This window comes from Dermacentor silvarum, chromosome 4 (genome assembly GCF_013339745.2).
Source record: "Dermacentor silvarum isolate Dsil-2018 chromosome 4, BIME_Dsil_1.4, whole genome shotgun sequence".
Lineage (NCBI taxonomy): Eukaryota > Metazoa > Arthropoda > Arachnida > Ixodida > Ixodidae > Dermacentor > Dermacentor silvarum.
The window spans coordinates 95157595-95184596 of record NC_051157.2 but is presented as its reverse complement, the minus strand read 5'-3'; the positions used below and the strand labels follow the sequence as shown (position 1 = coordinate 95184596).

Here is a 27002-nt window from a genome sequence, read left to right as displayed (position 1 = left end):
GTTTATTAAACTTCGTCAATAAATACCCACAGCAACAGTAGGAAGAAGCGCACTGATCCAAACACCTTTCTTGGTTGACGTCAGCTATTGACCAATAGCAGCCGCGTATGGGAATGCGCTTTATTACAAAATAAAGCGTCCAGAAAAGAGTGAGCAGCAGGCTTCTGTTTAAAAGAGAGCGTTTGAGAGAAAGTGAGATTCGCGCTCCATTAGCGAGCTTCACGCGCCACGCGCGACTACCAAACGTGGCTCAGATGTTCGCAGCAGCGTATATATATATGCTATCCGCGCACTCTGTTTTTTCACTAAGCCCAAGGGTTGATTCAAGACCCCTTTAAGACGCAAACTATCGTTTCAGAAGTATTGATAAACCTTGTCAGTAAGGCTGTCTAAATGAAGGCCATCTCAACCAGCTAGGTGATCTGAAGTAATAAAATATATCTTTTTTCCGCGTTTCTATGCATCACTAGTCATTCCTGAGCCTGTTCCTTGCCGTCAAGCGGCTATGAATTCCAACAGATGCGTAGTTTCATCAAATGAAAGCAGGATGTAAGCAGGCCATAAAGAATAATTACTTTTTTATGGGATTCGGACACACAGTGGTATTACTTTTTTTTTGTCTAAGTATCTAAGATGACCTAAAAGGCAAAAAAAAAAAATGGTACGTAAGATGTTCCCAAATACGATGAGTTTCAGGTATCTAAGGCGTGTCCCCACTCTTGGGCACCTCTCACTGCAACGTGGCCATGCGTGCACACTTTCAGTGGTGACAAAGACGTACTATGAAGGCGCCACTTTTTATTATACGACCGATATCGTTTTCTCTCGTCATGTGTTCCTGTGCGGTGCGCATATGGTGCGAAGACTGAAACAAGGTTCTGTGGACGTCGTGATGCTGAATGACAACGAACAGATCAAGGAAATTTTGTCCAGACCGGAACTTCAGGACCGCCCGACCACTTGGAGTCTAAGCTCCGCCCAAAAAGGTAAAAAAAAAGGACAACGGCCTAAATACTGTTAGCAATGTCGCTAAGATATCACCCCAGCGACGCATACTGTAACGCGCATTTATATTAATTTATGTGTTTGTTTCGAGGGCAAGATATGGCGTACTTAATAGCAGTCTGCAGAGATTGTTTAACATAGCGAAAGTGGATGAACACAGAACGCGGAATTAGGCATTTTATTTTGCCCCTACAATCAGCGACTGTAGTAGTTATACAGCGAGACTTCGAGAAAGGTGGTGTAAAGTTTGACAAAAATTTGCACTGGAAATCTTTTATTTGTTTTGCTGTACGAAACAGATACAATTTATTTTTTGTTTGTTACTTGTATGTTCTTTCTTTTTATCTGTTGAATTGGGCAATGTTTTTTTATAGAACTGTCCTGGCAACCAATAGTCGCAATTTTCTGTTTTCTTCTTCACGCTTCACCCACCCCCAAGCCCGTGGCATAATATAGACAATTGTTTCAACGTAGATAGCTTTTGTTTCCTTTTTTACACTAAATATGCTGATGAAGTCAGCTAAAATGATCTCCCAATACAAACAAGGTATGCCTTATGCCCATTTGACAGGCAGTGATAGTGTGATGTCAGGTTCTTCTGGTGTGAATTGTTACACTCAGGCAGAGCCTCCGTTCAGGAAAGACAAAGCCATTTTCTTTTTCAAAACAAACTTAATATTTAAAGCAAGATAAGGGAGGAAAAGAAAAGAACACTAAACAGCACACAGAAAGTATATGAAAACCAAAAGTACAATTAACCCCGTTAGTCCACGCGAGAAGAGTCTCAATCAAAACAAAGAAACAAAAATCATCGAGTCTTAGTTACTCGGGCACTTGCGTTGACGGCGTGCACTAGCACTTGCGTTGACGGCAGTAGTGACGTGGCGGGCAGTGGCATACGAGGGACGCGGACGCACGGTAGAGCCAACCCGGACGTCCGAGTCCAAGGTGGTCGGAGTCGAAGACCGACCAAGTCCGACCGCTACAGCTGAGCGGCGCCCGTACCGGTTCCCTGGTTCGCGGCTTCGCCCTGGCGCCTCTCGCCAGCGTCGTTCCAGGCCTCTGGTCACCCACAGGTGACCTCTGCTCTCCACACGGCGGCTCAGGAACAGCAACAGGAACGCCAACCGGAACAGGCACGCCAGCAGGAACAGCAAGAGGAGCAGGAACGCCAGCAGGAACACGAACGCCGGCAGGAACAGCAAGAGGAGCAGGAACGCCAGCAGGAACACGAACGCCGGCAGCAGCAGCTGCCGCAGGAATAACTGGGCCTTACGCTCGGCGTATCTCTCCAGGGACAACCGAGGCCATGCTGGTTCTGTTGAGGCTCTCGGGTTCGGGTCTGGACCCCGACGACACCGACCTCGACACCAGCGATCTTTTCACCCCTGTCTCCGAGCGATCCCACTTCGAGATGATGATGATGCCTCAATACTTGGCACAACCCACTGAGGGGGATAGGCCACGAATCGGGTGGTATTATGATAGAAATTTGAAATAAATTAATTTATAAATACATAAGTATAAGAATAAAAATTAATGAGTAATTGACAATGAGAAATAAAGCAATAATAAAAGAATTAAGTAGTGTTTACTAAGTTAGTCAGCCTTGCCTGAATAGGAATAGTAATATGAATTTAATAATAAATTAAATACAGCAAAGGAAATACGTAGATTTTCAATAATAATAATAATAACATAATTGTGGTTTTATGACTTTACTTTTTGAATTTGCTAAAGCTATAATTTATTGAAGGATAAATAAAGCAATCACGTAACAATGGGAAAATATTAATAAGGCAATCTTTTTGTGTCACATAAAAAGTTATAAATGGCTCGGCAAACATTCCCGTGGTTTCGTGTCGACCACTGATTGGTCGATTCTCTTTCTCCCTCGTCTGGTCGCTCGTGCCACCGCCCGCCAACATCGTCGTCTTTGTCGGCGACTCGATGGTGTGTGGAGCAGACGCTCCTACGCAGTGCTTTGACGCTGTATACTCACTCATGACAGATAGTAGAGCGAGCAATGAGGCGTTATTTCCAGTGCTATGCACAGACCATACGTTGCCACACCTTTCCGAGCCTTGTTTCTGTCAAACAGAATGAATAATTATGGAGCGGTTCAATTTACTAACAGCACACATATGACCATACCTTTTGAGAGAGCCATAAATTATTCGCTTTGTTCGATGCAGAGGTACATCCAGCCAAAACATAAGTACCAAACTTTGATCGGATTGGCTGTCAGAAAAAAAGAACAGTTTTTCCATTCTCTAGCTCAAGACGAGAACGGAGACTCCAGAAATTTTCGATATGTTTAGATGAGCTTCAGTGATGACAAATAAATGGAACTTTACCTCGAGCTCTTGTGCTGTTGTTTCGGCTGCGTTAAAATGAACTCTTACCTAAGTTTCAATGTTTTGACCTGTGCGCGTATTGAAAACGAGGAGAGACCAAGAGAAACATACTTCTCTTGAATAAATATTTTTTAATCATGTGAACGCTTGCGTAGATACATGGTGAAGACCACACTGCTGGTTAAAATCTGGGGTTTTCCATGCCAAATCCATGATTTCATTATGAGGCGCGGCGTATTGGGGGGCTCCAGAAATTTCGACCACCTGGGGATCTGTAACGTGCTCTCAATGCACGGAACGCGGGCTTTCTTGCATTTCGTCCCCATCGAAATGAGGCCGCCGCGGCAGGGATTTGATCCCGCCACCTCGTGCTTAGCAGTACAACACCACGCCTACCTTACTTAATACTTGTTGCTTCATGTTTGTAGGTATGGTATGGTATGATAAACTTTATTCAGGTCCTGAAGATCAACCCTTAGGATGACGCAGGTGGCTCCCACGTCGGGACATTTGTTATAGTGAGGCATAAATTAATAAAATAAGAGCCTCTGCCCGCACCATAAGTAAGGTTTAACCTTACCGCCGTGTCGTGGGCCTTCTGGACGGCCTGTACTTGATCTAAAAGCACTCCATTGTGAAGCACTCGCCGCCACCAGTCTCTTTCCTTGTCGCAGTCTGTGAAAGCCACAGGACTTTGCCAAAGCAAATGATCCAGAGTAATGATGCCATTACACTTCTCGCAATTGATTGGTACCTCTCTTTCTGGATATAGCTTGTTAATAAAGTTTGGACTAGGATAAGTTCTTGCCTGTAACAATCTCAGAGTCACCGCTTGAGCTCTATTGAGCTTAGCGTGTGGCACTGGGAATTCCCTTCTGTTCATGTAGTAATGCTTCGTGACTTCATTATATGTAAGTGATCGGTCCCTCTTCTCCTCCACCATATTATTAGGGTCCTGGGTGCGTAGTGCACGGATAGTAAGTCCTCGTGCAGCTGCGTTAGCCATCTCGTTCAAATTCCTGCGAGATGGATCGACAGACCCCATGTGTGCAGGAAACCAGCGGATTTCGATCCCTTGGCTGTCCATCTCGCCGATCAGCTGGGCAGCCCTTTTGGTTACAAAGCCTTTGGTAAAATGTCTAATAGCCATCTTAGAGTCACTGTAAATTCGCGTCCACTTATTATTCCTTAAAGCCAATGCTATCGCTACTTGTTCTGCCACTGTCGCTTCTTTAGTCATGATTGTAATAGCATCCCGAGTGAGTCCATCTGCATCTACTACTACTGCCGTAAAGGCTTTCTTTCCTCTGACCCATGCAGCATCTACAAAAGCCGCATGTTCTCTGTCCTGTTCTATCTCCTGCAGGAGAGCTTTGGCCCTTGCCTTTCTTCTTTCCAGGTTGTGCACCGGGTACACATTTCTGGGAAAAGGAGTCGTCTTGATGATCTCTCTTACGCTCTATTTTAGTTCTACTGTGTCTTCGGAATTTTCTGATTCGCTTGGGTACCACCTTAGCTCTTCGAGTATTGCTCTACCTGACCTTGTTTCGGATAGCCTCTCTCTGTGGGCAATTTGCTGAGATTCAATTATTTCGGCTATTGTGTTGTGGAGCCCTAGTTTCATTAATTTATCATCTGGTGTGCTAACCGGCAATCCCACTGTTGTTTTGACAAGCCTTTTAATTAATCTGTTCAACTTCTTTAGTTCTGTCCGTGTCCATCTAAGCATCCCTGCTACATATGAGAAGTGACACAAGGCGAAAGCATGGACCAGTCTCATGGCGCTCTCCTCTCCCAACCCTCTGTGTCTGTTAGTGATTCTCCTTAGCAGTCTTATTACCTCCTCAGTCTTGCTTGTGATGTTTTGTATTGTGTTTCCGTTTGCACCGTTTGCCTCCAGGAATAACCCTAAGACTCTAATGGATTCGACTTGCTTAATAGTTTTGCCTGCCTTCGTGGTTAGTACTAACCTGGGTTCTTCTTCGGGAACATATTCCCTCGGTTTTCTACCCATTTTCCTGTTACTGAGTACTAGGAGTTCAGACTTCTCAGCAGAGCATTTCAGTCCCATGTCTTCTAAAATGGACTCTACCTCATAAATGCTCTCCTGAAGTCTGCTTTCCGCCTGTCCTATACTTCCTTCAGCGTTCTATATTGTCACATCGTCTGCATAAATGGTAAAGTTAATGCCCTCTATCCCTTTCAATCCCCTTGCCACTTTTGACATCGCCATGTTGAAAGCATAGGTGACAAGACCGACCCTTGTGGCGTCCCTCTGTCACCGAGATCTATCTTATTTGATTTAATATCCCCGAATCTAAGGGGTGCTGAGCGATGGCCGAGAAAGGCTTTAACCACTTCATATAGTTTTCTGCCTAATCCCAGTTCAGAAATGACCTCAAGTATTGCTCTATGCTTAATTTTGTCAAAAGCTTTTTCGACATCCAACCCCAAGAGAGCTCTAGTTTACTTTGGACTGGCTAAAAGCAATTTATGTTTGATTAACAACATGTCATCTTGTGTGGACAAGCCTGGTCTGAAACCAATCAGATTATACGGTAGGATTCCATTGTCGGCCACATATTTCGTTAACCTGTTCAATATGACATGCTCCATTGTCTTTCCTAGACATGATGTTAACGAAATTGGCCTGAGGTTATCCAAGTTGAGTTGTTTGCCCGGCTTTGGTATTAAGATAGTACAGGCCGTCCTCCATTCTTCTGGATAGACCCCATTCTTCCATAATTCATTAATGTATGTGGTCAGATATTTTATGGAGTCGTCGTCCAAATTCTTTAGCAATCTGTTAGAGATGCCATCCGGGCCCGATGCTGACCTACTATTTAAATCATACAATGCCGTGCGTACCTCACTTTCGTTGAATTCCTGATCCATAAAGTTGCATTCTGCCCCTAAGTAATCGGGGTAACTTACTTCCTGATCCGCTGTCCTGAGAGGCAAGTATTTAGCTGCCAATCGCTGCATTATGCTCTCTGTGCTTGCAGTCTGACTTTCCTGGTGTACCAGCTTCGCCACTGCCGTACGTCTATTCGATTTAGTGCCTTTTTCATTGAGCAGATGCCTGAGCAGATTCCAATTGCCTCCACGTTTTATCCTTCCATCTATAGAGTTACACACCTCATTCCACTGTTGTTTCTGCAAATATCGGGCGTGCTCCTCGATATCCCTATTGAGCTGAGCAATTCGCTTCCTAAGTATTCTGTTCAAGCGGTGTGATTTCCATCTTTGTAAAATCGATTGCTTAGCTTCGATCAAATGCGCCAATCTACTGTCCATTTGTGTGACCTCTTCCTCAGTTTGTATAGCCTTAGTTGCTGCATTCAAGTCCTCCCTAAGCTGAGCTACCCACTCTGGTGGTGTGATTTGCCCCATTCCTTCTTTTTCCGCTCTGTCCTTCCTGATTTTTCTAAATTGATCCCAGTCTATATAAGTGAAATGCTTTACCTCCACCCCCGTCGTTTCCACCATTATGTGTAGTATGTAATGGTCGCTCCCCAGATCCGCCCCAGAGTTGATCCAGTATGCCCTGGGTAAGTTAGAAGTGAAGGTTAAGTCCTCGGTAGTGTCCCTACACGTGGAAGTGCCACACCTAGTAGGAAAGGCTGGGTCTGTGATAAGAGAGAGGCCTAAATCCGTGGCAAGATGCCAGATTCCTTCTCCTTCCTTTGTACTCCAGGGGTAACCCCAAGATTGGTGTGGGGCGTTGAAGTCCCCGCCTATTATGAGGGGCGCATTTTATTGCGATAGCAATTATATGGACACTCCAAAGCAGATTTCTGCCGTCGGCGTCGCTGTCGCCCTCGCCGTTGCCGTGAGGTTCCGTATGACGTCAATGGAGATGAAATCGTCGCCGCGCGCCGCCGAACGCTGTATGTGCGAGTGAAAGGGCACAAGGAACGCGCTCTTTCACGGGGAGTGAACCCACGGCGGAGAACAAACGCGCGTTCTGCGCCGTGCTTCCTTAAGGGCTGCAGAAGTAGGCGTCTCTTTCCTCCTTTACAAACACCATATATGTAGAGCAAACGCGCCTTCTTCCGACGCGCGAAAGGCGGTGGGGGAGGGAAGGGAGGTGACGTTTAGCTGCGGCACCAAGTGCCTATTTATATCAGAGGCTCCGGCAACAGTCAGCAACGCCGCACGCATTTTGTGCGAACACCGGCAAAACGCCGACGGCGTCGACATTAGTTCTGCGTGTTGCCGGTGCTGCTGCATGTCCAAGTTCATACAGCTTATAAAGCTACTATCATTACTCCGTATAGCTCTCTACAAATTTGCTAACGCAATTGATGCTTCGCATTTCAGGTGTTTTATTGCGATAGCAATTATATGGACACTCAAAAGCAGATTTCTGCCGTCGCCGTCGCCGTCACCGTCGCCGTGAGGTTCCGTATGACGTCAATGGAGATGAAATCGTCGCCGATGATAAGTGGTTCTTGAGGGAAAGGGAAAGGTTGGCGCTATCTTCTGCAGCCCTTGAGGGAGCACGGCTCATATAAGTGGTTCTTGAGGGAAAGGGAAAGGTTGGCGCTATCTTCTGCAGCCCTTGAGGGAGCACGGCTCAGCGCCAACGGGGAGGGGTAAGTGGGAGCGAAAGAAGGGATAGAGTGGAGTCGCCACGGCTGGGCGAAGCAAAACCGGCAGGCATAGGCGGCACGTATCAGGCCGAGATGGAAGGCCTTGGTGTGCTGCAGAGTCTGCAGGGGTGTTGTGCCAGGCCGGTCAGGCCCGGGGTGGGGTGGGAGGCCGTGAGGCCTTCCCGCTTGTAGAAATGTCCTTAGAGGCGTGCGGAGAGCCCTGACGAGTCAAGGAACTCCACGACGCCTCGAAGTGCAGAAAGGTGGTGTCGGCCGGGGAAGAGGAGATCTTCCTCCTTGCCAGAGGGGAGGCCCAGGCGGCGGAAAACACGGCTCAGCGCCGAACGCTGTATGTGCGAGTGAAAGGGCGCGAGGGGCGCGCGCTTTCACGGGGAAAGAATGCACGGCGGAGAACAAACGCGCGTTCTGCGCCGTGCTCGCTTAAGGGCTGCAGAAGTAGGCGGCTCTTTCCTCCTTTACAATCGCCATATATGTAGAGCAAACGCACCTTCTTCCGACGCGCGAGAGGCCGTGGGGGAGGGGGGGAGGGGGAGGGAAGGGAGGCGACGTTCAGCTGCGGCACCAAGTGCCTATTTATATTAGAGGCTCCGGCAACAGTCACCAACGCCGCACGCATTTTGAGCGAACGCGGGCAAAACGCCGACGGCGTCGACAATAGTTCTGCGTGTTGCCGGTGCTGCTGCATGTCCAAGTTTATACAGCTGATAAAGCTAATATCAGTACTCCGTATAGCTCTCTACAAATTTGCTATCGATGTTGATGCTTCGCCTTTCAGGTGAAACTGCGACAACTTTTTGGCTACCCCCATGGCCTTATTAAATATTGCTTTGAAGCTCTGTCTCATCTCTCTGGGACTGCTATATATGTTGAGGCAGAACAAGCTTTGCGCTTTACCTTTGTGCCTTTTAGGACCATTTCTATGAATATATATTCAATTTTGTTCGCCCCTAATTTTAAATCATGCTCGATGTAAGGAATTTTCTTGTCAATTAGGGTGGCGATTCCCCTGCCCGGGTCTTTGCCTTTGCAGATCGAGTTAGAGCCAGACAGCCCGATCTCCTCCGCTAGAGTTTCCTGCAGCATTATTAATTTTGGCCTATTTTCAACTGTTTTGATTATCTGTGCTAATGACGCTCTTTTTTAGTGAAATCCTCAGCAATTCCACTCCCACACACTAAGTCTCTTTCTGCTATCCATTATTATTGCCGTTACCCCCCGACTTGCTACCCCCTGTCGCTGTTCTCTTGATTGTGCTACCCACCGCTCCTGGAAGTGTTCTAACGCTTTCTGCTTCCGAGGACATATATTCCTCATCATCTCCTTGGGCCTCTAATTTTTTCAGCCCTTTCTCGGCTGTTAACTTCCACTTCCATATTTTGTCCACCTTAAGGTTAACGCTGTCTACCGTGTCCTTTAGGTCCTTAATCGCATTCTTAATCTCCTCCAGAACCGAGCACATCGATTCCACCTCTGGGACTACAGCTCTCTTTTTTGGCGCCGGTGTGCCTTCTTCTTCCTGGCTGTTACTTCTACTCACCGGCTTAGCTACTGCCACATTACCGCTTTCTGCCCTTAACCCTTTGTTCATTTCCTGAATCTGCTTCTTAAGTTCTTCACTTGCTTTCGTTAGTGATATAACCTCTCTGATGAGCTGTTCTACTCTGGTATCATTGCTTTGTATCTGCGAGGCAATTACCACATTACCTGTGGCTTTCACAGTACCTTTGACTTTATCTGCCCAGGTAGCTCCTGGCTCCTTTTTCTTGTGGATCTTCAGCTCCTGCTCCTCGAAGCGCACCTGCGCTTTCCGAGACCTCGAACGGTTTCTTCCCCTCGATGTTGAACGCTGCCTTGATCTTCAACTACTTCCTGAGCGTGAGCGCTGTCTTGATCTTGAACCACTCCTTGAGCGTGAGCGCCTCCCAGTGCCCGGAGGGGTCTCCTTTGGAGCCGATTCCATCTCGGTGTCCTCTTTCAAGCGTTCTCTTCTGCTTACTCTCACTACATACGGTATTTGATACCGCTGCTTGCAAGCTTTGTCACCTGTGGGGTGATCTTCACCGCAGAACTTGCATTTGGCAGAGCATATATGATCCTCCCCTGGGTCTTGCACACCGCATCCCCTGCACTGCACCACATCAGGTGTGGGACAAACGTCTGATCTGTGTCCAATTCTTCCACATGCGTAACATACGTCAAATCGTTTCCTGTACAGAAAGCACCTCACTAGGGTTGACCCATATTTGATGAAATTGGGCACCTTGAATCCGTCGAAGAGAACAATAACCGAGCCCGTAGCTTTGATACGCTGTGCTGCCAACGCCGTTGGGTTGTATTCATGCACGATCTTTTTCGTGATAACACTCTGACTGTCGTTCTACATGTTTGTAGGTAAAAAAATTAAATAATATGTTTATTCCAACGTTTCTAGCTTGACCATAGTGATGCCCAAATATAATACACAAATTTATCTTTACTGCAATATGAGGTTTCATTATTGTTCTCTTTCGTTAGGTATAAAAGCATAATAATCCAAATAACAGGAGTTACTCAAACTGATATGGCACAATGTCATCACAGGAAAATGGAGACTTGACGTGATCGACAGTGGGTGAACAACAGAGCTCCCAGGGTGGAGGAAGTGTTTTGATAAGGAGACTTGCTTTCGTCACGGCATTGCATTGCCCTGGCTATGGGAATTCTCTTGCCCCGGACAGTGATTTCCTGTGTGTGCAAGCTATTGTTGACCTAAACTGATTTGAATGTTATTCGAGTAGTGATTGCGGTAGCTTAAATTGTCGTTTATCAAACTTACTCTATACCTGTAGATACAATGAAACAAGAACAATTGTTGCCACGAAATTACACGTTCACAGCCTTCTAATGGGGCTAAATACATAATAGTTTTTTTATGTAATAGGAGTAAAGCGTAATGCCACCGAATGCACTCCGAGACTGCTTAACGCCTTATTTTACAGGGTTTTCCATCTTCAGCGGACAGCAATGGAAAGAAAACAGGGACTTTTCCATGAGAGCATTGGCGAAGCTTGGACTGGGGAGCGAGACAATGCGCCAGCACATACAGGTGTGGGGTGATATTTTGAGAGCCATTAGTTAGTCGCTAAGCTTCCACGTCTATCTTGCTTCTCCAAATGAAGAGTAGAAAATTACCTTTAAATAAGGGGTCAGGCAAGGCACTGTCATCTCTCGGATGATATTCAGTTCACGCTTAGAAGAATTATTAAAGCTATGTGACTTGGAAGGCTAATAGGAGTCTGGATCAACGGCGAACATCTGAACAACCTTCGGCTTGCAGACTACATTGTCCTGTTAGCTATTCTTGGGATGAAATGCAACAAATGATTGAGGACCTTAACCAAGAAAGTGTAAGCGGGCATATTCTGTGTCATAGTGTTCACCAAAATACAAAGCTAAGAAACTCAAAGTAGCTGTGCTTCATCAATACATCTAAATTATTACAACGACTGTGCGCATAAAATTTAGATGTTTTGCCAAAGCAGTCATAAAGGCGGTCAGTCCACTATGCAAAAAAAAAGGAGCAAAAGAAGTGTAAGCAGGGCACAGCGCTTTCTTTCAACGAAACTTTATTTAACAACCGTTGCCCTATATACGGCAAATATTACACAGATTCATGTTGTGTAGGCGTGTGGAAGGCAGTCATGAGCTTAAGATACCAAGATGGAGAACAGAAGCTTAGATTTCCGTTTAATATCTACCCTTCGTCAGGAACTACTCCTGCTTTTACAAATGAATTAAATCGAGGTAGAAAAACAGCATTGCAAGACTTCTTCTGAATTTTAAGAACATCAAATGAGAGTGTACGCGTTCCGCCTTCCGTTTCCCGTCGCATGTACTGACTAATATATTTATGACCTTTCATTATTACCTCAACGACTTTTTCTTTTATTACACCCATCATTTTATTACATGTGAACCATGTTACCAGTCTAGTCATTTTTTTTCAATTCGAACTTTCAGTTCGAAGCCAGGCATCTAGCGGACACTTTGGCTTCGAAGCATGGTCACCCCGTGTCAAGCTTCGTGTACATGCACAGGAGCCACATTAACTCCATCTGCCGCTTCCTCCTGGGATACCGCTACGATTTGGACGATGCGCACTTCGCGTCGCTGCAGGAGGCCCTCTCAGGCTTCCGGCTGCAGAGAGCAGCTGCACCCATCGAACACCGCGCCGATTGGCTGCGACGTGTGCTGATCGAATCTCTCTGGCCTACCTCCATCAGCGCAAAACGTCGCCATGATATGTCGTCACTCAACTCCGTGGTCAGGTACTTTGGCCTATTTAGCCACATTTTTCTAGCGGCGCTGTTCTCTTCTCGCCTGTTACGCTTCGCAAGACATGTAAAATTATGTAGGGTCTCTTTTTTGCAGCGTCGATATCACCATTGTGAGCCAATTTTAGTTCACTACAGGAATGCGTCTTTCAAGGCTTCGAAATAATTTTCATTTTCATGCGTGGAGTGAGTCGAATTGTCTAGCGTAAAAGTAAAAGATATATTTCACAGGTAAACTCAAAGGCGCCTTGTCATAGCTCGAGTGTTCCACGCTAAAATAGAAGGACGATCAAAGCGTTTCCCAGAAGTGAAGTCAGCTAGCTTGCAGCATCTTAAAATAGGCATAATGGCAGTATAGGCATAAGGCCTTACTGAACAGAAAGTATGACTACGCTTACATAAATATGAGGCGGTAAAAGATTTCACGGGACCATCAGTCCTAGCGTAAAAAATGATATACTATACTAATAATGGTAAATGGTCTCATTAATGTTTTCTGGTTGCATTACTCCCATCACGCATGTTATAATAACAGTTGCGGTGAGCTTTGGCGTCGCGTATTCTCCACTATGTCCATCGTTTATAGCTTTGATTTCAAAAGCGTGAGAGGCCGCTAGGGGGCTAGAGTGTGCGGAAGCGGTTCGTATCGGATCCGCCAATTTCTAGTTCCTGTGCCCAGCTAAGTCCTTCTTAGGACCCACCAAGGCGCTCAACGGATCCAGGAAGGTACACGGACCCTAACCGCTACCATCTTTTGGATGTGCCCTGTGATCTCTGAGAACTATCCGGTGAAGACGTCTCTGGCAGCCACGCCGCTGCGCTAAGCCACGCCTCGTCGAGGCGTGGCTTAGCGCCTCGCCGGCGCGCCGCGTTCCTCACTCCCCAACAACCATGGAGGACCTAGTGGAAGGAGAGACCATTTCCCCGCAGGACTATCACCCTGGTGAGTGGCAAACTGTGCTCCGCGCTTATCGAAATCGGGCCCTGGCTTCGAATTCGTCCACCAAACCCAACTCAACGCCCTCGGTTCAAGCTAAGCCAAACGCCAGCAACGCCGGTGCGCCGACCGACGCTGCGTCTGTTGCCATTCCAGCCGCGTTCAAGGAGACGCCACAGCTGCTACGCACGACGCGTGGTGGTGGTGGTGAAAACATTTATTTTAGGAAAATACAAGAGTTGACCCCCGAAGGGGGGACACCTAAGTGGACTCCCTAGTCCGGGATTCCATTGGAGATGGCCGCCGCTCGGGCACGCGCCACCAGGGCGCGCTGGGCGCACAAGGTAGAGCAGCCGAGCAGGGTCTCCTCCCAGGCCTCTCGTGTGGGAACGGGAAAGGGGGGGAGAGAGGAAAAGAGAAAGAGGGGCATGCTGCAACCATGTGGTAGTAAGGTCCCTGTATTTTGGTAGGTGTCGGCCAGGACCCCACAATGGCGACAGTGCCCACTTGTATTAGGCAAAAAATGACGAGCCACGGCAGGACACAGCAGGGTGTTGGTCTGTAAGCGGCGCAGGGTTCGCTCATCGGCCTTAGACAAACCCCGGACCGGGGCCGGAAAAAGCCGACGACCATCGCGGTAATAGGCCAAGATTTTTCGAAACGATGTGAGCAACTGGGTTGCAGGATCAGGCGAGGGGGGAGAAGGGGTAACGGCCCGGGGAAGAAGCGCGCGGGCGGCCGCATCGGCGGCCTCGTTACCAGGAAGACCCTCGTGTCCCGGGGACCAGACAAGTCGGACGGGGTGAGGTACGAAACGCCAGGAGGCGGCCCGGAGTAGGTGAGCCGCGAAGGGCGAGACAGAACCGGCAACGTATCGGGAGCAGGCAGAGCGCGAGTCCGAGATGACCCTTGCGTTGGGGTGGGAGGCCGCCAAGGCAATGGCCACCTCCTCCGCCTGAGTTGAAGTAGAGGCCCGAAAGGAGAGGCCATCAATCGTGTTTCCCTCGTGGATCACGGCAGCCGAAAAGTAGCCAGAGGGGGAAGGACCCGCGACATCCACATAGAAGACACCGGGGCGAGATCCGTGTTGGGATGTAAGGGCACGAACACGTGCGGCCCGACGACCAGGGTGGGAGACAGTATCCATATTATGAGGGAGAGGGGCAACCCAGAGTTTCTGGCGCCAAGAGTCGGGAATCCGATCGGGGGCGCCGGAGGAAGAATAGGTTGAAGAGCAAGGCGCGCAAGCAGACGGCGCCCAGGAGACGTCTGAGACAGGCGACCAAGTTAGTTAACGAGGTGAGCCTCCCGTAGCTCCGAGTAGGAGTTGTTCACCCCCAAAGCCGCAAAACGACGGTTGGAAGTGGACACCGGGAGGTCCAGCGCACGCTTATGCACAGACCGGATGAGGGCATCCAGCTGGGCCTCGTGGTGGCGACCGAGACGGAGGTAGGGGGCTGCGTACATGATCCGACTGATGACGAACGCTTGGGCCAAACGAAGGGCATCCCGCCCTCGCAGACCGCCACGTTTCGTAGACACCCGACGAATCATGTGGCTCACCTGCTCCCCCATACGGCGGAGGCGGGTAAGGGTAGAGCCCGGGTTGAGAGAGGACGAAATAAAAAGTCCCAGAACACGGAGCTCGGTGACCACGGGGATGGGACCCGTGGGCAAGGAGAGCCGGGGTGGGGGTAAAGAGGAAAGAGAAAGAAGTGCCGATTTCTGCGGGGCGCACTCCAGGCCACAAGAGGTGGCGTAAGTGTCCACTATAGAAGCAGCCTGTTGAAGACGCTGCTCGATTTGAGCGGGGTTGCCAGAATTAGTCCAGACGGTGATGTCATCGGCGTAAAGTGCGTGTTGGATACCCTCCACCTGGGCCAGAAGAGCAGGAAGGCGTAGCATGGCCAGATTAAAGAGGAGCGGAGAGAGAACCGCTCCCTGAGGTGTGCCCCGCGTGCCCATGGGGTACGGCCCGTGTTCAGAGTCATCGACGCGGATGAAGGCAGAGCGGTGAGAAAGGAAAGCGCGGATGTATGCGAACGCTTTTGAGCCGCAATGTGTCGTGTTGAGATTGGCGAGGATACTACTATGTGTGACGTTGTCAAATGCGCCGCGCAGGTCGAGCGCAAGAATGGCTTTGTCGTTGTGGCGCATAGTAGTAGGATCAATAATGTCGCGGTGAAGCTGGAGGAGGACGTCTTGCGCGGACAGATGCGGGCGGAAGCCGCACACTGTGTCCGCGAAGGTCCCCTCCCGCTCCAGGTAGGCGGAAAGGCGATCCCTAACCATCGCTTCCATGAGTTTCCCTACACAAGAGGTGAGAGAAATGGGGCGGAGGGCCTCGATGTGAACGGGGTTGCCAGGTTTGGGTATAAATGTAACGAGAGAGGTGGTCCATTCTGTGGGGAGGGGGCACCCATCCCAGACAGAATTCATGAGGTGAAGAAGGGAGAGATAGGCCGAGTCGGGAAGGTTAGCCTACAGGGTGACCGTGATGCCATCGCGACCCGGGGCCGTACCTCGTCTCATTTTGGCCAACGCAGCCCGAAGGTCAGGCAGCGTGAAGGGAGCATCAAGCTCAGGGTTGGGACGGCCCGAGTACTGATACTCCGGCCCAACCAGGTCCACCGTGCGACAGAGGTACCGGTCGCGCAGCTTGTCCGCGAGCTGAGCCGAGGTGCCAGGGAACCCGTGCAGAGCGCGGCGCAGTTGTCGTTGTGTTTCCCCTCGCGTGGAAGAGGGATCCAGAAGGCTCCGAAAGAGGCGCCACGTCCCCCTGGAACCCATCTGACCTGCGGCCTTCGTGCAGGTTTCGACCCAGTTTGTATCACTGAGGTGGGCAGCATAAGCAGCCGCTTCCTCTGTGAGGGCAGCAATGCGTGCTTTGAGCTTGCGATTCAACTTGTGGCGACGCCAGCGGCGCAAAAGGCCGCGGCGAGCGTCCCAAAGGTGGAGAAGGTGCGGGTCCACGGCGGGAGCAGCCTGAGTTGTCTGTAGGACACGGGTGTGAGAGCGTTGAGTCGAGAGGGCATGGGCGGCCCATGCGGAGTACCCGTCGGGGGAGGACAGGGGAAGGAAAGGCTGGGTTCGAAAAGCAGGCCAGTCCGTGAGGCGGGCCGTACCCCATGTTTTGCGCACTATCCGCGTGGAGAAGGCGATTCGCAGCAGACAGTGGTCACTACCAAGAGACTCCTCGAGGTTCTCCCAAGTAGCGTCCCGGATATGTTTGGTGAGAGAGAGGTCCGGACACGTGTCACGAGTAACCGAGTTGCCCCCCCGCGTGGGACAAGCCGGGTCCGTGAGCAACGTGAGACCGAGCGTGGAGATAAGCTCCTTGAGCTTACGGCCCCGGGCCTTCTCATAGTGGTAGCCCCAGTGCAGACTGGGGGCATTGAAGTCCCCAACAATGACCAGGGGGTCACGAGCAGTGGTGTTAAGGGCGCGATAAAAGAGTTCCGAGAAGGTGACGCGCGGAAGATGAGGAGGGCAATAGACATTAAGAACATGAATTGGGGGGTCACGGCGCCGCGAGGGGAGCACCGTAACCATGGAGTAATCGTGTTGGAGTGTGAGATCGAGATCGACTTGCACCGCTGTATAAGATTTGTGGACGAGGATACTGGTCGTCGGGCCCCCTGAGTAAGAACAGTAGCTAGAAAGAGAAGGATTGAGACCAGCCTCCTGGAGAGCCAGGACGGCCGCCAGAGAGCCCCGGGATTGAAGGAAGAGGAGTAGGTGAGAGCGCTTCTGCCTATTCCCGAAACCGCGACAGTTCCACTGGATGAGCTCGAATTGTGACGAAGGCGAGGAGCTCGAGGAAGGCACCGCCATAGTGAAAGAGACGAGTTAGGGGTCGTCCTCCATCGCCTGGGCCGGCACCAGGACCGGGTCCGGTACTGGAGGAGCAGGAGAGGGAGGAATGAGTACCGGGTTGAAGGGGGTGTTAGCGGTCCCAGCGAGTTTGCGGCGGCGCGGGGTGGCGTTGGGAGACGCCGAGCGCGAGCGCGACTTTTTGAACCTGAATTGAGAGCACGCCCATATCTGGACGGCCTTGAGAACCTCAGCTGTAATTTTTGGCACGATGGTCTCTCCGATGCGTTGAATGAGCAGATCGGGTAGGGCTCGTAGTGCACGCTCCATGGTAAGGCTGCGTTGTTCGAGACCCGTGAGACGGTCTTGAATGGGAAGAGTAGTATCGATCGGAGGAAGATCATCCAGGGGGACCTGAATTGGGGGAAGGGCCGAGGAGGGATCTTGCGAGACCGTGGCGGCGACTGCCCGAGTTTGCGGGTGCTCCTGGGAGGGAGGCCCGGGGGGAGAAGAAGCACTGGGGTTGGGATGGGGGGAAACGGCCACTGAGGCAAGTGGAAGGGCCGACTTGGGTTGGGGGGAAGGAGTTGGGAGCGAAGGGACTCGAGTTGCTTGGCCAGAGCAGCGACCTGGCGCTGAAGCTCGGAGTTCTGCCGCTGGAGAGTAAGTTCAAGCGGGGTGGGGGCAGCGGAGGGAATGGAGGGGAGAGGCCTGGAGGCAACCCCTGCCCAGCTACTCACCTGAGGTGGAGCCGCGAGTGGCGGGAAGTGTTCCGGAGTAGCCGGTGGCGGGGCCTTGGACCGGGAGCCGGACTTGGGTTGAGTCAAGGGCGCGTGGCCTTGATGGGGAGTACGAGGTGGTGGCGAGGCCGGGTGTGAAGAGACCGGCTGGGAGGGCTTGATAGGCTTACGGTACTTGCCGGGGCAGCCCCGTGCCCCGGTTTCGTGCGGCCCGGTGCACAGGATGCAGCGGGGTTGGCAGTCATGTTGAGCGAGGCCCTCAGGCGTGGTAGGCACCTGAGAGCTGCAGCGGGAGCAGAAGCCCGGTTTGGGGCTGGGGCAAGCCGTGGCCCTGTGGCCAATGGTGCCGCAGCAAGAACATACAGGAACCGTCTTCTTATAGAGGCGGACGTAGGCCACCTGGCAGCGGTAGAAGATGAAACGTGGGACCTTCGGGCCTTCGAAGGTCACAACCGCCACGTTGGAGTCCCCGAGTTTGCGACGACGCGTGCGGTCGTACAAAAAAGTAAACAACTCGCGGCGTTGCCGGTGGGAACGATCCGAGTTGTTTTTCGCCCGCGAGGTGGGCTCTCCCTGGACAAGCTTCCAGCTCCAAGTCTCCTGCAGGCATTGCGTACCTCGCCCAGCTGCTCAGTGATGGGTGAACTGTACATCAGAGTCCATCCCACAAACAATACGTTCACGGTGGCGACGGTAGCGGAGGCGACAGCTCTCGCTTTAGTGAAAATACAGGAAATCACTATAGATGGGAAGAAATACCCGGTAGCCGCTTACATCGCGCCCCCTCCAGCGGCAGTAATAGGCGTGATTTCCCGAGCATACTGGAATGAAACACCAGAACAAATCCTAAATGACTTGCGGCATCGCAACCCAGAGGCCGACATCATAGCGGCCCGTCGCATGGGGAAAACTGCATCCATTCTAATAACCGTTGCATCTGGTCCCGTACCCCACACCATTAAATATACAGGGTGTTTCAGCGAACACTTTCAAAATTTATTTAAGGTTGCCTGTAGCGGATAGCCCAATTCTAGTTAATGAGCTGGTCTACTCGAAGAGGCGGACATTACTTGCACAAAATATTGAAATGCATAATCAACTAATTAACAATAAATAACTAATTAAGTGTTTAGCTAATTACCTGATGGCCCATAATGCAATTGACAAATTGTAGCCGTGGAGCTCCCAAGGCGGATCCACTCGGAACGAATTCTCGGGATGACACCAGTTTCGAGATAATAATTCCCGAACTTTGCGGAGAAATGCATAGGCGTTCCAGTTAATTCTGTGCTTCAATGCATAAAGCGACGTTTTGTTAAGAACCTAACTGGAACGTCAATGCATTTCTCCGCAAATTTCCGGAATTAATATCTCGAAACTGGTGTCATCCCGACAATTCGTTTCGAGTGGATCCGCCTTGGGAACTCTACGGCTACAATTTGTCAATTGCAATATGGGCCATCAGGCAATTAGTTAAAAACTTAATTAGTGAATTTATGTTAATTATTCGATTATGCACTTCAATTTCTTGTGCAAGTATTGCCCGCCTCTTCGAGTAGACCAGCTCATGAACTAGAATTGTGCTATCTGCCTCAGGCAACCTTTAAGGATTTTTGAAAGTGTTCGCTGAAACACCCTGTATGTGTGGTACACCGCTGCACTAAGTACAAGGGCAGCCCTGATGCCTGTACGAACTGCCGGAAACCTGGTCACAGGTACGATGTATGCCCTCTTCCAAAAACTGGGCTCTGCCCGCGGTGTGGCGAGAAGCACGAAACGCAAGAGGACCATTGCAAGCCAAAATGCATTCTTTGTGGTGGGGACCACCTCACCGGTACAGGCTCATGCAAGGCTAGGACCCCCCAGCCTCGAAGACAGACAGTGAGGAAACCCAAGACAGCAGTGCCCAAGGCGAAGGACTTTCCACCCCTAGCGCCTCATCAAGATCGTCAGCGAGCCTGGACTAAACCCACCAGTACACCCCCAACTTCACTGCGGGAGGAAGAAATAGCAGACCTGCGGGAAGAGGTAAGGCACCTCAGGGCAGCCGTTAACTCTATCCCTTCCACTCTCCCATCCCCTCCGTTACCAACACCCCAATTCTCCACACCCCTCCCCAAAAGAAACGCCGGCAAGACGACACTCCAGACATAGATTCCAAATTAAAAGACTTTGCCCAACAGTTAGAAGCCAATATTCTGACTAAAACTCAAAATTACATTGAAGCCACCATCACTAAGCTTACAGAAACGATTATTAGTCAGGTAACCACCGCCATTCTTCAACAAATACCACAAATAATTGCTGGAATGTCTTCACATACGCCAGCCGGTAACCCCATAGCACCTCCCATCCTTCGCCCGCCCACCCTCCAGCATGGCCTTGCTGACGGGAAATAATCTCCCATTACGCATTCTACAATGGAACTGCAGGGGGTTTCGCCGCAAAAGAGACCCCCTGCAGCAGCTACTCTCTGCTTCCTCCACACCCCCTGATATAGTAGCACTCCAGGATGCTGGCACAAACGTATCGCTGCCAGGATATGCTCTGGTACCCTCTGACATCACTGCAAACCCCAGGGTTACCACTTATGTCCAAAATTTTGTACCATACACTTGTCATGTACTGAATTCTCCGGTGGCTCACACATTTCTAGAATTAATCCCGTCCACTCACAAATCCCATCCCCTCCTCATCCTTAACTGTTACCTCCTTCCGAGGCAACCGGCCTCGGAATGTATCACTCTCATTAAAGCCGCCTCCATCATTGCAAAGAAGGACCCTCTCATTATCTTAGGGGACTTTAACTGCGCGCATGTAGACTGGGGGTACATGCGTACCAACAAGAGAGGAGCGGACTTATACAACACCCTTCAGATGCAGGGCCTTTCTGTATATAGTGTTTTCAGCACACCTACGAGAATCGGTAACAGTGTCACCACCGACACTAGCCCAGATCTCACCTTTGGCCGCAATATTCCCACGCCAGTATGGCGGAACTCCAATGAGGCCCTGGGCAGTGATCATTATATCCTAACTATAGAGTTTGACTTTGCCAAAAAAGCTAAAAATTACCATGTCCGAATGACTAGCTGTGATAATCTTTGTAAGCACAGAGAGGCCAAGATATTAGAGTCCCCCTTTAACCTTCACACATGGATGACAGAACTCAAGCAGGACGTGCAAGCTTTTACGCAAACGTTCGACGCCACCCCTGAAACTCCCATTGCAGATAGTAGGTTAGCGCACCTACTCCAAGCACAAAACAGTATTCTCACGCGCTGGAAAACCCAGAAACAGAATCGAAAACTTAAGCTCAAACTGGCACAGCTTCAAAAACAAATAGAAGAGCACAGCGCCGCCCTTAGTAAATCCAATCGGCACCAAATATGTGACGGACTACGAAGTAATCTTTCCAACTCCAGGGCCTGGAATCTTCTTCGACATATGATAGACCCCACTCAAACTAAAAAGCAAACCCGACTTACACTCAAAAGGCTTACCCATCAAAATCGTTGTAATCAGCAAGCACTCTTAAGCGAACTTCAATCAACTTATACCACTGTGGGCAAAGCTGTATCATATCCCGACTACATAGGCCCCGATCAACCCTCCCTCGACGCCCCTATTATGGAGGTTGAAGTCAGAACAGCCCTTATTAAGCTCCGAAACTCCACTCCTGGAGATGACCAAATCACCAATGTCATGCTCAGAAACCTAGATGACCGTTCTGTTTGCCTTCTCACCGAGTACTTCAATGAATGCTGGGAAAAGGGGGAGCTACCTGCTGAATGGAAGCATGGAAAAATAATTTTCATCCCCAAACCCAATAAGCCCATTAATGCCCAAAATCTCCGTCCTATCTCTCTGACTTCGTGCCTGGGAAAACTCTTTGAGCATGTCATCCTCACCCGTCTCACGCAACACATGGAATCCAATGGACTATATCCCCATAGCATGCTAGGATTTCGACCTCATCTCTCGGCACAGGACGCCCTGCTACATATTTCACATGCCATCCTCAATGATATGTTACACCACACCAGAGCAATCCTGGCAGTAGATCTCACTAAAGCATTTGACAAGATTAAGCACAGTGCCATCCTGCAGAACATCCAAGAGCTGCAGTTAGGACCTAAGACCTATAACTATATTCGGGCCTTCCTAAACGGGCGCACCGCCTCCCTGCATATAGATAATATACAGACGCCCTCATTCACCCTTGGAAACATTGGCACCCCGCAAGGAGCGGTGTTATCCCCATTCCTGTTCAATATTACCCTCATTCCCCTGGCAAAGGCTCTCAGCCGCATCCCACACTTGGGACACACACTTTATGCGGATGATATCGCGGTTTGGACCACATACGGCTCGGATGGCGACATAGAATCAACACTTCACGAAGCAGCCACAGCTATAGCTACCCACGCGGCCAACATTGGCCTTGAATGCTCAACCACAAAGTCAGCACTCTTCATACTCCGGCCGCGCCGTGTCCCCATCGCCCCCATTGTGATTTATCTGCATGACACTCCCATACCACAAACACCCACACTCCGCCTTCTTGGCCTGTACTTACAGGACACGGGAAGAAACAATCTTGCCCTGAAATCACTAAAACAATCCACTTACTCCGTCATCCATTTTCTTAGAAGGATTTCAAGCTCGCGAGCCGGTTTAGACGAAGCAGACAATCTCAAGGTGCTGCATGCCTTTGTGCTTAGTCGCATTCTTTACGCATCTCCTTACCTGAACCTCTCCACTGCGGACAAAGATCAAATCAACGCTTTAATCCGCATGGCTACCAAAGCAGCGCTCAACCTACCAAAGAACACTAGCACGGACAGGCTCTTAAAATTAGGAATGCACAACACTATACAAGAACTTATTGAGGCACATCGACAAGCACAATACTTTCGCCTGGCTGGCACAGAAACAGGACGGCATATACTGGACTCTCTCGGAATTCGCATACCCGCACATGTTGTAGATTTAGTGTCTCTCCCTCGCGCCATGCGCGCCGCGCTTATCATCAAACCCCTTCCTAAGAACGTCCACCCAGAGCACCATCAATCCCGCCGCGTCGCGCGAGCCAAAGCTCTCCATAACGCATATGGCACTTTAGAGGATGTGTGATGGGTGGATGCCGCTTGTGGTCCAGACCGTTCTGTAGCTGTGGCTTATCATCCAGCAGCCCCCCCACTCACCCACTTCATAGATTCCCACTGTACCCCGGAAGAAGCAGAGGAAGCTGCTATTGCCTTAGCAATCGCTCAAGCCAATGTGGCTTACATAGTTAGCGACTCTAAAACAGCCATTCTTAACTTTGCCCGCGGACGCGTCCATGCCCCAGCGTGGCAAATATTGAGAATGTGGGTCCAAAATTCTGATAGACGTATTGAGCTCGTGTGGGTGCCGGCTCACTCTGGCAATCCCGGAAATGAGGCCGCCGATAACATAGCCCGAGGACTTGTAAGCCGGGCAATTGGCGACCCCAGCCGGGATTTCTCGAGGGAGCGGGCGCACACGTTCTCCGAAATTACCCAACAAGCACGCCTTGCCCGTCGACTCTACCCTCCTCCCCACCCCCGACTATCCCACTCCCAACAAATCCTCTGGAGGCGACTCCAGACCCGAACTGTTCCCACCCCTCAGCTCCTATCCCACTTTCGCCCCGTTTCGCCAGAGTGCACTCTCTGTGGAGAGTCGCACGCCACCTTAGACCACATCCTCTTTGGCTGCCCTGCCGATCCTCCCCCGCAGGGACAGCCCGCCATCGGAACATGGGAGGAATGGGAGGCCCTCCTTGCGTCGCAGGTCCTGGACATCCAACTTCGCTGCGTGAACCGGGGTGCCAGTGCTATGGCCCTACGTGGCCTGGACACATGCGCGTAAAGTGAGGGCTGTGCGGTGGCCCTGTGCCCTTGAAGGGTCCAAACTCGCTCGCTTAATAAAGTTTTTCCATCCATCCATCAAAAGGCGTCAGTTATTTTGCAGCCATGACGTGAGTTCTGCTACAGCTGTAAACCGGAATTTACCTGGTTAAACTTTTATCTCCCCATCTATGTGGAGAGGTAACCCTGGAATGCTTGAACATATTGATGCTTTAGAAAAGATGAAAAAAAATAGGAGACCATTGCTAGGAAGCTAAACGTTCTTATTACTTCCGTAAGAACTTGATTGGACGCATGAATAGGAATTGGCAGAAAAGGTGAAGGGGTGCACAAAATTTGAGCTGCTTAGCGCAGCCATACACGCAAGGCTCTAGAGTCTGGGATGTTTTATTTTTACATTGATATCCGATTGTTACGACAGGGTTATTAGGGGTGCTATAGAACAATGTATTAGTTGAACCACCTGACACTCGAATCTACTTGCGTGATAGTTTTGCACGGGCTTCAAGAACTCCAGCTGTATTCGCTCCTTTCAGGCAACGCTATATAGAGCCCTAATTTTTCGGTGTTCCTTCACTGACTCGGAAAGTTGTATTGTACTTGTGCTGAAATCCTAAGACACAGATCTCCATTCCTGCAGTTCAGCAATGCACTCTAATGCCATATACGTACAGAAATTAGGCTCTCGTATTAAGAGCCACATGCAACTGTCGCAGCAAAGGTTTCATGTCTGCTATACTACCAGACCAATGCATGGTATAATTTTTTAACTGCGCTAACACACACTGACAGAGCTCTACCAGACCAATATCAGCAATCCCGCCTCACATAAATCCTGAAGGCGCGTTGTTACTTTCCCAAAACTTTCGCACGTGAAAACAATTTCGCCGGAAGGAAAAGGCAAGGAGACGATGCACAGCATCATGACAAAAAAAAAAAAAAAAAAAAAACATTAGCCACGTTGTACGTTAGGTGAAGGTGCTGCACATAACAGTCTCACTGTGAATATTGTATTTTTGTGAACAAAACATGTTTATCAAATAGTGTAAAGAATGTACTTTACTACACCTATGTAAAATTAATGCAATATAAGTATGGCGCTGCTCATTCGCTCAGCAGCATTCACTCTTTTCATGTTACTAATGCGAAAATGCCTGCATGAAGCATACAAAGTAAACTACACTGTTCTGGTATTACTATGAGGCCACCCGTGGGGTCTATTCGTATTGTGCAAACTTATGCAGCATCATTTTGTACACTTATGCACTTAACGTCATTTCCAGCGAAAATCGCAGAGACACAGTTAATACGTTTTACCGAAAGAAACTGGCACCAGCACACACTTTCTCACGTGCGAGAAACTACTAGGAGAGACGAAAGTTGCTTTTTAACGGGTACTGCTTGTTGCCTGTTCATTGTAACGGTTGGGCAGCTTTGTAAGAGGGCCACCTCACAGTGTGCTATAACATCACCGTGGAAAGAAAAAAAATAACGCTGAGATCGGTACTCGGACATTGATGTCATCCTTGAACTGATGAGTTGAGGGAGATACCACACGGAAGATACCGCTCAAAATACCTACGTGTATTAAGCGTAACCAATATATGCGACTCACGGTATAATCAGACTGTAGTTACGCCGCCAGGTGTCACGGAGCCTGTTTTGTTAGCCGGTATTTTTTGCGGCAGAAAATTTAAAGACTGGCGCTTACGAAGCGGCCCGCCATGTAAATGGGAGATCCCTATGTGGTACAAAAGCGATAAATAAGTACGCTGACCATGCGGTCCACAGGTGAATGACACATTTCTATGTGGCACAAAAATTGACAATAGTGCCGCTTTGAGGCCCAAATAAAAGAGTAAGCGGCTATTTAAAAAAAATTGGCCGACAATGGTTTCTCTTTTTTTACACAGTACAGTGGCACCATAGCGAGTGCACGATGCTTTGTACGTCTGCACACCGTGGTATTTCACAGAACATACGCATAAAAAAAAGAGACGTTGATCCGAGGACCGCCGAGTGGCAGCCGAGCACTATAACCACTGTACCGCAAACGCGTACATGTCATACGACTATTTTAGTCGGTTTATATGTTCAGTCATAGTCCTTTGAAATACGCACTGAGTGTGTATAAGTGAATGATGAGCAGTGAGGGTGAATATGAACCAGACACGTTTTTTTTAATTGAAAGTTGCGTTGTGTCTGCATGGGAATCATGCTATGGGAATCAAGGTTAGTCCAACGACTTACCAAAATTTCGTCCTTCGGGCTTTAAATGGATTAGTTACTATGCTAGCTCATAAATTACTAGAAAGTTTGCCTCGTTATAGTAATAAAATGCCGCAGTTTCGCCCCAAAGGCGAATCATCAATTGTGATAGCAAATTAGTGCTATACGGAGTAAGGCTAGTAGTTTTATTGGCTGTATAAACTTGGACACATTCGCTTACTAACTGAATTAACAAGCATGGTGTCATTGCTCCCAAGCAAACATAAATAGATCACACTCGATGACCGCACACTATCACTGTCAAAACGCTGGCGTGAGCAAGCGCGCCAACAGCAGAGAGCGAAGGTTCGTGCGGTCTATCGATTCAACGGATTTTGATCGGCGAAAGCACAGCGCTAACGAAGGTAGGAGCCGTGTTGCAGATCGCTTTCAAGATACGGTGCGCGCGACTGACCGCAGCCGCGCAAAGTACAAGTACGCAATTGCTCGCAGAGCAGAAGCCGCACCCCCTCCATCCCGCGCTGCCTTTCCGCTTTCTTCCTTTCGCGTACGAGATTCCAGTTCCCCTTGCGCCTGGTGGTAGTATACGCATTTGATGCCGCAGCACAATGTCGCCCTCCCTCCCTCCTTCCCATCCCCTCATGGCCTTTCGCGCAACGGAAGACGTCGCTTTTGCTCTCCGCCGTGCGTTCTCTCCCCGTGAAAGCGCGCGCCCCTCGCGTGCTTTCACGCGCACATACAGCATACTGCGCGCGGCGACGATTTTATCACGCTTGGACTTTATACGGAACCTCACGGCGACGGCGACGCCGACGGCAGAAATCCGTTTGGAGTGTCTATATAATTACTATGACAATAAAAATGTAGCAGATCCTACTAGTTGCAGTTTATATACAGCAAAGCTTTGTGTGTGCATAAAGAGTCGAAACACGAGTTTGTGTTTATTGAATGTCGGCACAAAGGGACATGGAATGCTTTCATGCATTGGAGAGAATCTAATACAATGCCGCCGCTGCGGCCGCGGATGCGCGGAGGTGAGCGCTATCTGGTGATGGTGACGCACGCATCGCCATGCGGCATCCAATACTGAAGAATTTT

At 49.6% G+C, this 27002-nt stretch overlaps 1 protein-coding gene across 1 annotated transcript in view; it reads left to right on the top strand.

The window, feature by feature from the left end:
• LOC119450385 (cytochrome P450 2H2) overlaps window positions 1-27002 on the top strand; it is a 72772-nt gene that overhangs the window by 28926 nt on the left and 16844 nt on the right. Inside the window, exons 3-5 of the mRNA XM_037713821.2 lie at window positions 865-986; window positions 10957-11063; window positions 11978-12285. Coding sequence (XP_037569749.1) covers window positions 865-986; window positions 10957-11063; window positions 11978-12285 — 537 coding nt within the window. The remainder of the gene's footprint in view (window positions 1-864; window positions 987-10956; window positions 11064-11977; window positions 12286-27002) is intronic.